General features: G+C 40.5%; 3 protein-coding genes across 5 annotated transcripts; 2 read left to right on the forward strand and 1 right to left on the reverse strand.

Moving 5' to 3' along the window:
- The first annotated feature begins 852 nt into the window (after positions 1–852).
- glrx2 (glutaredoxin 2) lies at positions 853–4,086 on the forward strand. 3 transcript variants are annotated; one of them, XM_028404068.1, is made up of 4 exons: positions 853–876; positions 1,992–2,058; positions 2,411–2,587; positions 3,737–4,086. In XM_028404068.1, the coding sequence occupies exons 2-4, from the start codon at positions 1,993–1,995 to the stop codon at positions 3,893–3,895; spliced, it is 402 nt and encodes a 133-aa protein (XP_028259869.1). In that variant the 5' UTR covers positions 853–876; position 1,992; the 3' UTR covers positions 3,896–4,086. The 3 variants fall into 3 exon arrangements, with proteins under 3 accessions (XP_028259869.1, XP_028259867.1, XP_028259868.1); XM_028404066.1 differs by lacking the exon at positions 853–876 and adding an exon at positions 883–1,082; XM_028404067.1 differs by lacking the exon at positions 853–876 and adding an exon at positions 1,506–1,880.
- Positions 4,087–4,771: 685 nt separating this feature from the next.
- Positions 4,772–10,332, forward strand: uchl5 (ubiquitin carboxyl-terminal hydrolase L5). The gene is made up of 11 exons (XM_028403680.1): positions 4,772–4,979; positions 5,428–5,491; positions 5,574–5,679; positions 5,983–6,108; positions 6,461–6,522; positions 6,796–6,926; positions 7,175–7,238; positions 7,312–7,414; positions 8,959–9,072; positions 9,187–9,285; positions 9,952–10,332. The coding sequence occupies exons 1-11, from the start codon at positions 4,904–4,906 to the stop codon at positions 9,994–9,996; spliced, it is 990 nt and encodes a 329-aa protein (XP_028259481.1). The 5' UTR covers positions 4,772–4,903; the 3' UTR covers positions 9,997–10,332.
- Positions 10,333–13,367: 3,035 nt separating this feature from the next.
- On the reverse strand, positions 13,368–15,139 carry rgs2 (regulator of G protein signaling 2). Its single transcript, XM_028403699.1, has 5 exons — positions 14,929–15,139; positions 14,751–14,840; positions 14,573–14,634; positions 14,191–14,357; positions 13,368–14,093 (listed from the first exon to the last, which is right to left on the reverse strand). The coding sequence occupies exons 1-5, from the start codon at positions 15,021–15,023 to the stop codon at positions 13,899–13,901; spliced, it is 609 nt and encodes a 202-aa protein (XP_028259500.1). The 5' UTR covers positions 15,024–15,139; the 3' UTR covers positions 13,368–13,898.

The raw sequence follows: 15,139 nt of genomic DNA on the forward strand, positions 1-15,139 counted from the left end.
CTATTCTATTCTATTCTATTCTATTCTATTCTATTCTATTCTATTCTAATAAATAAATATGTTTACTGTTTACAGGAAGGGCCAGAGTTGCCTCTACTTTCTGAGGCAGCTGAGGTCCTTCAACATCTGCAGGACGATGATGAGGATGTTTTATGAGTCTGTGGTGGCCAGTGCCATCATGTATGCTGTTGTCTGCTGGGGCAGCAGTCTGAGGGTGAGGGACATTAAATGTTGTGGGAGAGGACCTGGACTCTCTGACAGAGGTGTGTCAGAGGAGGACGTTGTCAAAAATAAAAACCATACTGGACTGTTCCTCCCACCCACTCCACACTGTGCTGACCAGCTACAGGAGCTCATTCAGCAACAGACTTCGACTCCCACGATGCACCACTGAGAGACACAGGAAGTCATTCCTGCCTGTCTCAATCAAACTACTGAACTCTGAACTGTAACAGTCACTACATGTCATGTCATGCTCTTTACTATGTAAAGGTTTATACAGTAGTATGTTCTTTAGATAAAACTCAGGGATTTAAATGCTGTCTAGGTATTTAGATATTTATTATATATTTCTATTTCATATTTCAATTATCTTTTCTTCTGTGTCTGTAACAAACAATAATTTTCCCTCAAGAATAAATAAAGTAATTTCTGATTCTGATATAGAATATGTATACAAGATGTGAGCTGAATTCGTTAAAATATCATTAAAGCATGGAAAAACTTTGTACATATACAATATCTCTACCTCGTTCCAAAGTGGATCGAACATGTAGCCAATCAGCTGGCACTGTTGTGGAGGGAGTCACGTGGGTGGAGTCACGTGTTTCGGACGTTACGTCCTGAGTCAGAAACTACTTCCGGTGGTCACGTAAGGTAGGCTGAACAGTGCGAATAAGGGGCAAAAAAAAACAAGCGTCGCTCTGCAGTCAGCGTGTTGTGTAGCTACAGAACAGCTTCGTCACAACCTGCATGTTTCATCCAGGGCAAAAGCTCGACTCTTTTCTGGCCGCTTGCTCCTTTCTCTCCATGTTTTTCCGAGCAGGATGTCTTCCTCGGGTGGCATGGACCGGCTGCCGAAGGTCACTCCCGCTAGCTTGACTAAAAATATAGCTAGCTAGCTCAATATATCAATCACAGGGATTTATTAAAATCATAATAATTATTAATGACGTTAAGGAATAAATACAACATCGCCGGCTAATCATTTTCGCCACTGAAATCCGAGTATGTTTGTCCATTCACTGCCGCATGCTTACTCCAGGGTGTCATATCAAAGTCAGTGTAATTAAAATAATTTAATCGCAAGGAGACTTGATGATTAACACATACTCATAGTTTGAAACGTTTTCGATTGATTAGACTTTTCTATCAAATTCGGCATAAATATCATGTGACAGTGATGCATTATTTTATGTGCAATATGAACTTTTATCCCTTGCATGCTTAGTCAACATTAGCTAACAGTACCGCTGTATGCAAATTAGTGTGGCGTTTAGAAACGTTTTATTTAATCAATAAGAATAAATGTCAGTCACGATACGTTTAACGTGCAGAAGCACCTTTTTCGAAGCGTTATTTATCGTGACACCCTTGGTGTGGCCACATCCCCATGGAGTGTGGCGTGCCGTATGCCTACATCAAATCTGAGCTAATTAAACAGCAGTGTGTGTAGTCCTAATCCCAGATTACCTTGTCCACAAGTACCGTAGTAGACACGGCATTCAAAGAATTGAAGGAGCGTCAACAGTGTCTAATCTAACTGTAACGATGGATATGGGTATATTCAGAGCAGCAGCTATTTTTAAATTACATGTTATTTTCCTGCAGATTTTATGCCTTCAGGTCGTCACTTCCTTTGATATCTGCACGTTTATGAGGTTATTTCACAGCCATGTGCTTAATCTGTGTGTCAGTCTGATTCTAATTTACAATTGCCCTTAAAGCCAGCACTCTCTAATATTATGTGTCTTTTTTCTTTTTTTTTTTAGAATGGGGAATTTTACATCCTCCACTGGTGGGGCTCTGTCCAGCACGGCCTGCGTACAATATGTTCAGGTAAGTACAAGCAGATTAGTCATTTTTGTTTACAGTAATGTGTGGTGCAGTTATCTAAAGCTGGTTTTATTTGTCTGTAATTAAGTTTCAGTTATTTCTGGTAACACAAATCCTAATTTAGATTTTAGTTTTGATTCTTAGTCTGGTGTTTTCTTGACATTGAATTGTGTTAGCAATCTGATAACTAAATATAGACAAGAATATACTAAATGTAGTAAGATTTAGTCTTTATTTGGATTATACTGAAAATTATTTGTAACTGTAACAAATTATTTATTACTGTAGGCTTTATCTGCTGGGGATAATCCTGTGTTGACTGTTGAAATAACTCATATTTTTCTTGGCCTTTCAGGAGGTGGTGTCACAGAACTGCATCGTGATCTTTTCAAAGACCACCTGTCCTTATTGTAAAATGGCCAAGAATGTGTTCAACGAAATCGGTGCGAACTACAAGGTGATTGAACTGGACGAGCACAACGATGGCAGGAGACTCCAAGAAGCCTTAGCCCAGGTGACAGGTGCCAGAACGGTAAGAACCTCGGGTCATATTTTTAAAGAATCAGATTTTCCAGTGACCTTACAGCTGGTTATCTTAGCATCTAATAGCATCTTTGACAGCGTGTTTTTTCTGGCAGTTTCTTCATTTCAGTTAAATTTAGAGTGACTTGCCTGCTGCTGTTTTTGTTGCGGCTGCGGCCAAAAATGAGGGCTTTATCAGGACTCAAAATAGCTGAGTGTGAGTGAATAGACAGAGCCCAGAGCAAGTCACATTTTTTCAGACCATAATGATTACAGTTCATTTCTAACTATAAACGGGAGAATGATCGCCTGTACCACTGTGTATTCAATAAAAGGAGTCTTAACTGAGTTTAAATTAGATTTCACATGAATAGAGACTGCTGATCAGCACACAGATTTCATTTTATTCCAATGGTGAGTGTCTGCATTTATGTAGGCAGCTGTGCAATGCATTGCCATAGACATACACTACCATTTAAAAGTTGTTCTATAGCTTCTCTGATCAGCATAACAGTTCAGCTCTGCTAACATCATTTCACAGGAGTTTTCTAATCATCAATTAGCCTTTTTAACACGATTAGCTAACACAATGTACCATTAGAACACAGGAGTGATGGTTGCTGGAAAAGGGCCTCTGTATACCTTTGTATATATTCCATTAAAAATCAGCCTTTTCTAACTAGAATAGTCATTTACCACATTAACAATATCTAGACTGTATGTCTGATTACTTTAATGTTATCTTCATTGAAAAAAACAACAACATTTTTTAAAAAATAAAGACATTTCCAAGTGACCCCAAACTTTTGATCGGTAGTGTACATTTGGAGATCCAAACAAGATGTAATGCCACAAGACGCAGTCCTAAAAACCACAGAATGTTACGCCGTAGAAAGAGCTTGTGCAGTTGTGGAATGGTCCCCCTCATTGGACTAGATAGTTTGAAACACAGAGAAAGGATGAAACCTCAACCATTAAGATTGCTTATCGTTGTTGTAGGTCCACAGACATATAGCTGGATGCCTGGAAAAATGGATTGACACCTATCAATCCAATTTTTAGTCATTTAAAATAGGAACAACCTCTTGTAGATGTCGGGTGATTCATAAAGGTTTTTTTTACCAGTCATTCCCACATGTCTTATGATTTATTTACTCAGGTGCCGAGAGTCTTCATCAATGGAAACTGCATCGGGGGTGGCTCCGACACCAAACAGCTCCACCAGCAAGGGAAGCTGGTGCCCCTCATCGAGCAGTGCGCTTCCTGCTGCAGCAACTCCGAAGGCTCGGGCAGCGGACAGTTCCAGTCGGCCAAATGACTAACCGTTCTTGTAGTGTTTTTAAATCCTGTATTTATTAAATGTCTCCTCGATCTCATGCTGCAGTGCTTGAACACGACTATGTTATTTATTTATCCAAGTGCAGGAGTTACCTGATGTTTCATCCAAGAATGTACAGCATTATTATTGTTATTAGTCATATTATTAAAGCCTGAATCTTTTAAACACAACCTGTGAACAGTGGAAATGCTTCTCCTCCTACACAGTGGTCTTACTGAGCAATATTACAGTCATAAAAAATGAATGCCATGACACACTGACTTGTTGAAGCATTTATGGTGAATTTTCATCTCTTGTAAATTCCCGCTTGTATAATTAGCACATTTTATTGTGCTGTAAAGGACACGTGAATGAATATAAGTCATTTTGTATTTTTTATACTTGCTGAAACATTTTCTATTAGATGTAAAAAGTAGTTGTGCAGTTTATCATTGAAAGTCGTTATTATGTAGGTTGTGAGAAAGTTTATAAGGAACCAGTTGCTGGTCATTGTTGAATAAATATGTATTGTGGACTCAAAAACACTCAAACTGTTTTGAAATGTATTGAATGTATATTTATAATGATAAATAAATATGAATGAAAGTGCGTTCGCAGCTTCCAGTGTGCGTCTTTGCATGGGTGTTCCATTTGTCACCACTTTTCTTGTAGACGGGCGGATATTATTTCTTTTTCAAAAGAAAGCTATTGATTAGATATTGTAAATTATTGATATTTATGCAGTGGTAGTCGCGCTTCTTTCTAGAAGATATATTTTACGCCGGTGTGTTGTTGATAAGTTATTATTTTGGACAGTAATTTGACCTCCTCCTTTACGGTGTACGCCGTGAAGTAAAACACGCGCACCCAGCTTGTCCACATTGCACCGCATCACAGTGAGGTCATTCCAGTGCTTCGGTTAAATTAGCTTGACTAGCGGCTGTATTGCTAAGCTATTAGCATCTCGTATATGTGTATAGTAGGTTAAATAAAAAAGCGTTTTGAAGAATGTCCGGAAGCGCAGGAGAATGGTGTCTGATGGAGAGTGACCCTGGGGTGTTTACGGAGCTTATTAAAGGTTTCGGTGAGTGGCTGCTAAGGCTAACGCTAGCTATTCATTCAATAATGTGGCTATGCGTCAGTGCTAGCTCGCAAGCTAGCCTATTCAAAGCTAACGGTGACTTCCAAATTAGCCTCTACTGATTCCCGTTGCTCAAAGGAAAAAATGCCCCCGACTGTACATTTTATCCCGCCTTGAATGTGATGTACTAATTAATTAATACAAACTGTATTGATTAATTTGGCATCCTGGCTTAAGGCAAGCTAAATGGCTAGCATTAGTCAGCGTTCAAAACAACGGCGCGTGAAAACAAACCCTCATGAATGGTGACATTTGTTTTGTTTTGCTGCTGCTGCTGCTGTCACATCGTCACCGGGAGACGTTTCTCTGTGTTACCGGTTAGCAGAATCTGAATCAGAACAGTTCTCATCACTCTGAATGAACATCGGATGTTGTATTTGTCATTTGTCAGGCTGCAAAGGAGCCCAGGTTGAAGAAATTTGGAGTTTGGAGCCAGAGATCTTTGACAACTTGAAGTATGTTAAGTCATTAAACTTCTAATATCTAGCATGCTTCTTCTAAAAACAAGCGTTTTTTAATGTAGCTGTTCTGTTACAGACCTGTTCATGGGCTGATTTTCCTGTTCAAGTGGCAGCCAGGTGAAGAGCCAGCAGGATCAATTGTCCAGGATTCAAGGCTTGACCACATTTTCTTCGCAAAACAGGTACATCTGTCAACTGCTACAGCATAGTTCCAGCGTAGTTGTAGTGTTTATTGTCAAGTAAAAAGGTTTAAATGTGTTGAGAGTGCAGAATAGTTCATCTAAATTGGATCATGAATAAGATAATGAACTGCTGGTGTGACTGGATGTGCACACAGCTTACGTGAATGCAAATAAGAGTCCTATGTTTATGGTAAATAAGAAGAATTTTGTGATGATGCTATTTTATAGCAGACCTCAATTAAGTGTTTTTAATCTGTCAAATGTTTTTTTTCCCTATTAATTAATTTATTTGTGTGTCCCTAGGTCATCAACAATGCTTGTGCCACCCAGGCCATAGTCAGCGTTCTGCTCAACTGCACCCATCCTGACATGCTGCTTGGAGACACGCTGACAGAGTTCAGGGAGTTTTCACAGAGTTTTGACGCCGCTGTACGTTGATGGTAGTTTTTTGTTGAATACAGAAAAGGAAAAACACTAAATACTTATTTACTTATTTGAACTGTTGATGTCACTTCATAATATTTCTTGTCAGTTCATTTGATAACTAGGTTTTTCTCTTTTGAATATTTACCCTCCTTTCCTTCATATTTGTGATTATTCGGTCATCTGCTCTGCAGATATTCCGATTTATGACTTCTATTTTTAGCTTGGAAAAACTCAATAATCATTTTTTAAAAGAATCAGTATATTCATAATTTTATTTTATATACGCCTGTACAAAGATATGTGCTTAAAGGTTAAACAGTCAGCATTGTAATCCTGCATCTTCTGCTTCACTCAGATGAAAGGCTTGGCTCTCAGCAACTCTGAAGTGATCCGACAGGTTCACAACAGCTTTGCCAGGTAAGCTCCTGCACATCTGCACATGTTACATCCAGCTGGAGAGACTGTTTGATTGGTTTCATGCTATTTTTAGCTTCTCATTCTACTTGTGTGAACAGTGATTGGCTCATTTTTTGCTAATCCACCAGACCGTGTTTTTATCAAACAGGCAAAGAGGGAGTTTATTTCTCCCTAACTGTCTTAATTAATGACAAAGAAAAACCTTCACGGTTTACTCTGCAAGTGACGCTTTTTCTTGAAGTAATTAGTTTTTGTGTGTGTGTGTGTTTGCAGACAGCAAATGTTTGAATTTGATGCAAAGTCATCAGCAAAAGATGAGGATGCTTTCCACTTTGTGAGTTACGTTCCTGTAAACGGCAGATTATATGAGCTGGACGGACTTCGAGAGGGACCAATCGACCTGGGTGAGCAGAAAACCGTAATTTATGTTTCCTTTATTGCTTAAAGGTCCCAGTACAAATTGTCAGTTTAATGTGTAAAGTCCCCTCAGTGTGAGGCCTTGCAGTGCTTTTTGTTTCTTCTTGGCTGCAGTTCATCCCCCATAAAACCTGACTGTTTTATGGTGATGTACAGCGTGTGTGCTTGCCTTTAATGCAGGTGTCCATATATACAGTTATTTATTCCTTTCTTTTTTTTTTTTGTTTGCCACCAGGTGCTTGTAACCTGGATGACTGGATCAGTGCTGTTCGCCCAGTGATTGAGAAAAGAATACAGAAGTAAATATGGTTTGTGCATTTACAATTGGCTGATCAAATGCTTCGTACTTACACTTCACTGCTTCCCCTTTAGGTACAGTGAAGGAGAGATCCGCTTCAACCTAATGGCCATCGTGTCAGATAGAAAGATGATATACGAGAGGAAAATCGCAGAGCTCCAGACTCAGCTTACTGAGGTGAGTGGCAGCAAAAGAGCTGAATACAGTGCAGACATAACAAAGAATAATTCATTCTTTTCCTTTTTCCCTCGGAGGCTGCATGTAAAATGCATCAGCTGGCAGCTTTCAAAAGTTCCAAGATCACAGCAGCGGTGTTCTTAAGTTGAAAATAAACACTGCAGTGTTTCGCAGCAATGTGTTTGTCAAATTCATCACATGTCACACATGAGGCGTCGGATACAAGCGCTCTGCTGAAATCGTGCAACCTTTGCAACATTTAGAAAATGACAAGATTTTGAGGGAAACTATTCTTTATGCAGTATCTCAACTGATTGCATCATGGCAACATGACAAAGCTGCCCCATTTCAAATGCAGCTAAAGAAGGCTGCTGCCTTTTTCTCTGTTCTGGATCATCCTCGCACCCAGATTCACTCGGTGCACAGCAGCTATGGTCAAGCAGGACCTTGTAAATTTTTTAAATGAACATGTCAACTGCGGCAGTCACGGTTGCTAGGCAACGCTATTGGCATCTAGGAAATCCAGCATAGGCAGTGCTTATTCTGACCTTCACCTGCTCATAATGCAGCCCCTGAACTGAGACACAGCTGTTAAGAAGTTAGCCTTGTGCATGCACCCTCACACTATCATTACTCTCTCCATATCCATGCACTACACAAGTAAACTGTTCAATCCAGAAATTAGATGGATTGAATCCCTCTTACATCCTCTCTTTTCTCATCAGCCTGATACGGACATGTGATTCATGTCATTAGCTGTGTTTGCTGTCTTCCTCGTAGTTTTGTCTCTCTCTCTCTCTCTCTCTCTCGCTCTATCTGCAGGTCTCTCTGCCTCCAGACCTGCATGCTAAACCTGTAGTCTGGCCCCTGATCATTCCAATGCGTATTGCTTGCACCAGTCTCTGTTGTTATTTATTAACTAATGATATATACATCCACTATAATATAAACAACAGATTTCAGCTTGCTTGACAACATAAACAACCTGTCATGTTTTTTCTCTGTAGTGTATGACGTTTGCTGCATGTTTCTGTCCTGTCTGCCTCTTCATCTCCTCCTCTACCCTGCCGGCTATCAGAGGAAAGGTTCACCCTTATGAGCCGGGTCCTGCTCAAGGTTTCTCCCTGTTAAAAGGGAATTGTACTGTGCAGAGTTAAAGATCAGTTTGTTTGTAGACAACTTAATTGTTGTTAAGGGAGCGGAACTAACCACTCCCTATAATACTTTCAGGGTGTTGTAGTGAACACACCCTGAGTGCATATTTGCATTAGTGTATAAAACAAAGCTCTAAGATAATGGAAGCTCTAAATCACCTTAAACTGACTTTATAAACCAAGTTGCTGAATGAAAACAATGTGTTGTCTAGGAAAATAACTAATTTATGTTTAGGGAGCAGATGAGTTAAAAATGGCAGGGTGACCTCATCTGACCAGACCAGGAAACGAGTGGAGACTTTCTTTGTTATATCCTTATTATAGGTATATTTTAGACCTCTCTTCACTGAACCTTTCACTCTAACCTTTCTCCTTCTCTTTTGTATTCAGGATGAACCAATGGACACAGACCAGAACAGCACATTTCTCAGCTCCATCCAGTCAGAGATTGCCAAGTACCAGCTCCTTATTGAAGAGGAAAATCAAAAACTTAAAAGATATAAGGTGGGTCTGTCCTTAAAAAAACTTGAAACACCATCTACTGAGATAAAATTACAGGCTTGGAGTTGCTGTACATTTTTTTTTCCTTTCCTCAGTTTGAATTTATGTCTCCTCCAGATTGAAAATATTCGAAGAAAGCACAACTACCTTCCCTTCATCATGGAGCTACTGAAGACACTGGCAGAGTACCAGCAGTTAATACCTTTGGTGGAGAAGGTAATCCCCCCCCCCCTTTACTTTTTCCTGTGGTTTTTTACAGCCCCATTTACCTCCAGTGCATGAGTGATTCAGAAGACATAAGTACTCTGACATTTTGAAACAGTGAACGTTTAACATGCATTATTACTTTAATGGGCTGTTAGAGGGCTGCTAAGAGGTTGCTCCTTTTTAAGGAATAGATAAGGTCTTTGTTGTGTGTGAACGGTCTCTATGAAGGAAAATGTGATGAGCTCTGCACATTTATTTTATTTTTATTTTAGTTTTTCTTCTGTCCACTAGAGGGCAAACTTACACTTAATTGCCTTGTTATTCAGAATTAATGCTTTGGATGTGTGCAGATGGTGCACCAGCAGTTACAGTTTACTCTCTGCAGCGCATGTGACCTTATTTTTTAGTTATTTATCCTGTATGTTTTTTTTTTCTTGTGTCAATAAGGGGCATTAATGGGGAATTGTTCCTAAGCATTCTGTTAGTTATATCCAGGTGAACCATAAAGCAAAAATGTTTCCATTAACCCTTAAAAAAGTAGCTTAAATCACTCTATTTCATTTTTGACATTTAAATGGACACTAAGAAGATGAAATATAACGACTACTTTTACAAATGAAAATACAAAATAATGCAAAAGTCATCATGGAAATGTGTCTGAATCTGTCTCACCAGGCAAAGGAGAAACAAAGCGCCAAAAAAGCCCAAGAAGCCAAGTGAACAACAAGAACAACAACACACATTTCACCAGAGAAGCCTCTGATTACACACAGACATCCATCCACAACCTCTACAGTTATGTTCTTTTCCATCAGTGAGCCACACACAGATACTGCACGTCACCTGTCATTAAACTCATATTAATGACCGTGGATGGTCTGCAGTGCCACTGTGAACCTTCCAGACATTAAGAACTGCACTGCAGGTGTAGCAGAGAGACTGTCTGGCTAAAAGCTCTCTCTATGTGTGTCCCATCAGCTGTAATGCATGATAGAAGGAAAGATGTGCTCAAATTATGTTCTGTCTTATTTTCATAATAAAATGTTCTAGATGTTCGTCAACTGTTTCCTTTCACGACAGAGCCCACCCTTTAGTAAGACTCAGTGGTGGAGCTTTGCTACCATCTGCTGGTGTAGAAAGGAAATGACTAGGGCTGGCTTTATTGTACATTTTACAATGTACCAAATGTACTTTACAATGAAGCTATAGGATCTTGTTGCATCTCTAAACCCTTCTGAAAATCACACATACACATTTTGTTTGCCTGTACATGTTAATAGTTAAGACTGTGGAGGAAGCGTGAGTCTCACATGCTAAAGACATTTGCATATTTTACAGCTACAAACCAGTTCTTCACACAAGTCTGCACGTCAGCTGTAGAAAGCCTGCAGATCAGCCATCATCCAGGCTGAGGTTAAGTCAGGTGACTGCTGGTCACAAGCCAATCCATTGTAGCTTCCTAGATGTATGGAGAGGTGCAAACTCCTTTATTTTGTTTTTTTAGAATCTTGTTAATGCAAATACTTTGTTGTGAGTGATTAAAAGCACCACTAAATTTATTTTTCTGAAGCTGGTGAATTTTGGGGTTCATCTCCTATTCACCATTTCAACATTCAGATCTGTGTGACCCAAGTCCTGCTGACAAATTCTCACAAGTGCTTCATGTATCATCATCTATTTAATGACGTGTGTGTGGGTTTTTTTAGGCTGGATTCCCACCACTGTTGTGTGGATGTTTTGAATTGAACATATTGTCCCCTTTTATCTGGATCTTGAAGGAAAAAGATCATACGCTCTGACTTTAGCAGAGTTTGCGTCTGAAAGCCTGTGCAGTCTGACGTATCTGCCCGTCTGCTGACCAAAGTAGGTTGTGGCCAGTTTCTAATTTTAGATCCAGTGTTTACATACGCACACCTTGAGTACTCCTTGGATCGGATCCCAGTTAGTCTGTTGCCAAGATCGTGCGTGGCAACAAATGGAACTACCTACAGGTTTTACTACCAGCTCATCAAGAGAGAGAACAGTGTGTGTCTGTTTTACTATCCTGCCTGTCCGGTTACGTGGATGAGCAAACAAAAAAAAAAAAGCATTCACAACTCCACTTCCAGTTCTGCAGGTTGACCTTTACCACTCAACTTGTTCTGTCATACAATGAGCCAATTGTCACTGCTATTGTATGCTTGATAGAGCATAGAATGTATGGTGTAGCAGGCGGATGCTACAAAAGAAAAAAAAAAAAGAAGAGGAGAGAATTAAGTTTTAAAAATAGCCAGACTGCTACGTAACGGAATGTAGGCCTACTTTAAAGGTCAAGGAAAGTTTATTTGTACAGCTCATTATCACATCACAATCCTCACAGGGGTTTTTAAGAGGCCTGTAGCAACAACAGTCCCATAACCAGACATGGAAAAAATAGCATTAACTTTTTTTAGGCCTGCAAATATGAAGTGTTTTCACTGTATCGCACCAAACACGGCCTTCAGCTGGTTGCTTTTTGTCTCGATATATTTTTTTGCAATTAACATTTAGAGATAAAAAAGGCTTTGGCGTGAAATGATGACATGAAAACTAGGCTAGACAAAAAGTTTGCCAATGTTATTGCAGTTTTTTATTTTTTTTTTTTTTTAGAGGCGTGTCGAATTGTCAAATATCATAGCAATCCAACCAATAAATTGTTCAGTCTGGATCAAAGCACTGACATCTCTGTAGCCCTGCTGCAAGCATGGCTAAAAATAGCATCATAATGAATCCAATACTGAGGAAGATTTATTAGAACGCTTAAGCCGCAGTTGCTTTTGAGCCTGTCAGGTTTAAAGTTGTCATGTGCAGATCACAAATTTACTGTTGTAGCCTGCAGGCCTGCCAGTAATGGGTTGTGAACCGTGCCCGACAGCAGGCCACAGGTCTGAAAGGACAGCTGTCAAGAGTGACGTCCTGCAGCCTGGACGCTGTTAGGAGCGACGTCCTGCAGCCTGGACGCTGTCAGGAGCGACGTCCTGCAGCCTGGACTCTGTCAGTTCACACAGAGCAAGATTCTCCCCCGCCGTCACTCAGGGAGGCCGCTCTTCTGCTGCGCTTTAAACACAGGGCTCATTGTTAGAGTACAGGAACTTAAAGAGGAATGTGTGTTCCAAAAGGACGAGGAATGGTGTTGTTGTTGTGCAACTGAAGCATCCAGCTTCAGCAATATGTCACTGTACAATGTGAGGATGTGTTTAACCTTTTTAAAGCTAAAAGTACACAAGGGGAGACTTTGTGCTGTGTCTATCTGTGTACGTATATTAAAAGCAGCAAAACGTTTACTAGCCATGAATGGGAGCTGTGTATTTATCTTTTCAGTGAGCTCACCCACATCGCCCCTTTAGATGCAAGCCTCAATGAAATCTTTCATGGAAGGTAAAACTTTTAACAACATTGGATCCTCCCCACAAAAGGTCACATAAACTCTGCTACAAAGTCAGTGATAGAATGCAATAGGGGTTGTAGGGACTACTCACACTGGAAACCAGATGCCATTTCCGTTTCTGCACTTAAGTTACTTTTGCTTAGTTATATACTGTTTGCTTAGTTATATGATGCTTTGACTCGTTTCCATGGTAGCAAGTCCCACAGTCCTGCCCCTATAGCACTTTACTTAAAGTTTACCGGACTACTGGACACAAAGGTAATGACATCCTGACAAATTCGGTGAATAGCTGGTAGAGATTGTGAACTATTTAGCAGCTGGAGTGACAGATACTCGGCCTTGGGAGATGGTGGAGACCAAAATTAGAGCTAAAAGGAGCTAAGTAGTGTCATCAAATGAACAAACTATTGACCGCTTTAGGAACTACATTGAGTAATATGTTTCTCCCCCTTGTGGCAGCAAGCGTAATTACAGAAAAGTGACGTCAGATGAACTCACCTCTGACTGCTCAAAGAATTGGTGTAACACCAGGACTGTCTGTTGCTAAGCTAATTGGGACCTAAGAGAGTGACTGGTTAGCTTCCTATAGCTCACTAACATGAAAAGATTCGTGAGGGAACACATTAGAGACTGTTCAGCATTGAAGAACTTTTTTTAATTTAAAAGCAGTCCAGCTGCTCCGGCTTTAAATTGACATACACATCATGTAGCAACACAACATTTACAGCTTATAACATTGTCACAGTAATTGCAGGCCAAACATGGCCATCAGTGAAACCGTGAAAAATGAACATTGTACTTTTTTGGTGCAAATGCAGCAAAGACATAAAAACTATAGTGTGTGTGAGTCCTGTAAAAAAAAAATTCAAGTGAAAATACATTCTGACCACGCTGTCATGTTTTTTGAATGCAGTGGTGCTATATCAGCATTTTCTTGAAGTGAAGTACATCATTGCTCAACAAAAGTGCAGGTAATGGCCCAGAGTTGAGTCTCAGTCTCGTCTGCAGCACCGCACAGCATTCACGGTCTGATTATCCTCGATGAAAGCTCTCAGCAGAACCGGCCTAAAAACGGCTTCAGTTTTACATTTTCCACACTTGCCGTTAATGTTTATGCTGAGAATTTGCATTCAGTCCTGCAATGACCATCGTCTGCAGTCTGTTCACAGTTCTGGCGGTAAACAAATGACTTCGGGGGAGTGGGTGTCTAGTTTGACTAGAACTTGATGTGCTTGCCCTCTCCCTTGGCAGCTGCACAGAGTTCCTTGTAGAGGTCGGAGAGTATAAACCTGGGGTAGGAGTTGTTTTCCATCAGGCTGTACACTTTCTTCTGAGCTGCCAGGAAGCTGTTTGCGGTGGGCTGGTGGAGGCTCTGGACGATGGCATTTTTAGTGTGGAAATCTAAATTAATCTGAGACACAGAAACACCCAAAAAAATGAGCTTTTGACGTCATGCAGAATATCTGGTGTATTTATCTGTAAATAGAGATTATAATCTCTGCTGTTACCTCTTTAGGAGCTTCACTTTTAATGAACTCCTCGTAAATGCTGTTGGCCTTGGACGTCAGATCCTTGTGGGACGTGAGCGTCTTAAAGTCCTCACACGCTGTCCAAAACTCGATGTTCTCTTCACAGAACTCAGACTTCAGGAAGATATAAAATGCAGCTTTCCCATCTGTTTAAGAGAGACAGAGAGAGAGAGAGAGGGAGAGAGAGAGAGTGTGTTAAAGTCCAGGCCGATGACATCCATTGGCTGTTTGCCCATCACTAAGTGCAAAGCTTTGTTTTATTGAGGACAATAAACGGCTTCCATTCAGCTCACATCCACCGTGTGACCTTTGAGACTCCCTTATGTAACAAAGTGCTAATAGATGGGTGAATGATACTCACATTTATGACTGAGCAGTTTGTCAAATGACTGTGCCCACTGGTTCACGTCTTCAGCACTCGGCCTGAGGGGCAGAGAAGAGAGGAGAGCTCACGTAAGAGAGGCAGCTTTAGTCACTGTGAAATCCTTTATTCACTGTCTTTAAAACAAAAACAAAAAATAAAAATGAAACCTTCTTACTTGTAAGGTCTGTTTTTCATCACATGTAATATGGAGTGGGACGAGCTTGCTTTCAGAAAAAAACCTATTCTGTTTCTCCAATTTCTCCTCCTGAAAAAAAAAGATAGAGTTAAATCATCATTGCCCCTGTGGACATTTTTAAAGGTTGTCATGCCCACTTAACTCCACAGTCACTTACTTTATCCCCTTCTTGTCTGCGGGCGGCTCGGCGGTTCCCATGCAGTCAGTAAACGCCATGTTTTGGGATGACACACCGGTGAGGTTCTCTCTCATGGTCTCACTTTCCTCTGCTTCTCCCTTTTTTGACTCGTCAGGCGACTTTATAGGCTGTGTCCCATTTCAGGGTCTGCATCCTTCGGAGGACGCAGCCTACGCGGTCTCAGGAGGCC

The sequence above is a fragment of the Parambassis ranga genome, chromosome 4, assembly GCF_900634625.1.
Source record: "Parambassis ranga chromosome 4, fParRan2.1, whole genome shotgun sequence".
Lineage (NCBI taxonomy): Eukaryota > Metazoa > Chordata > Actinopteri > Ambassidae > Parambassis > Parambassis ranga.

Bases quoted from the DNA above. Each gene is read 5' to 3' on its own strand.
- rgs2 (XM_028403699.1), bottom strand. From the start codon at position 15,023: ATGAGAGAGAACCTCACCGGTGTGTCATCCCAAAACATGGCGTTTACT. The intron at 14,841-14,928 runs GTAAGTGACTGT...TTTTTTTTTCAG, and splicing joins GCAGACAAGAAGGGGATAAA to GAGGAGAAATTGGAGAAACA. The intron at 14,094-14,190 runs GTAACAGCAGAG...TCTGTGTCTCAG, and splicing joins AAAGTGAAGCTCCTAAAGAG to ATTAATTTAGATTTCCACAC.
- uchl5 (XM_028403680.1), top strand. From the start codon at position 4,904: ATGTCCGGAAGCGCAGGAGAATGGTGTCTGATGGAGAGTGACCCTGGG. The intron at 5,492-5,573 runs GTATGTTAAGTC...GTTCTGTTACAG, and splicing joins GAGATCTTTGACAACTTGAA to ACCTGTTCATGGGCTGATTT. The intron at 6,523-6,795 runs GTAAGCTCCTGC...GTGTGTTTGCAG, and splicing joins GTTCACAACAGCTTTGCCAG to ACAGCAAATGTTTGAATTTG.
- glrx2 (XM_028404066.1), top strand. From the start codon at position 973: ATGTTTCATCCAGGGCAAAAGCTCGACTCTTTTCTGGCCGCTTGCTCC. The intron at 2,059-2,410 runs GTAAGTACAAGC...TTGGCCTTTCAG, and splicing joins CCTGCGTACAATATGTTCAG to GAGGTGGTGTCACAGAACTG. The intron at 2,588-3,736 runs GTAAGAACCTCG...TTATTTACTCAG, and splicing joins AGGTGACAGGTGCCAGAACG to GTGCCGAGAGTCTTCATCAA.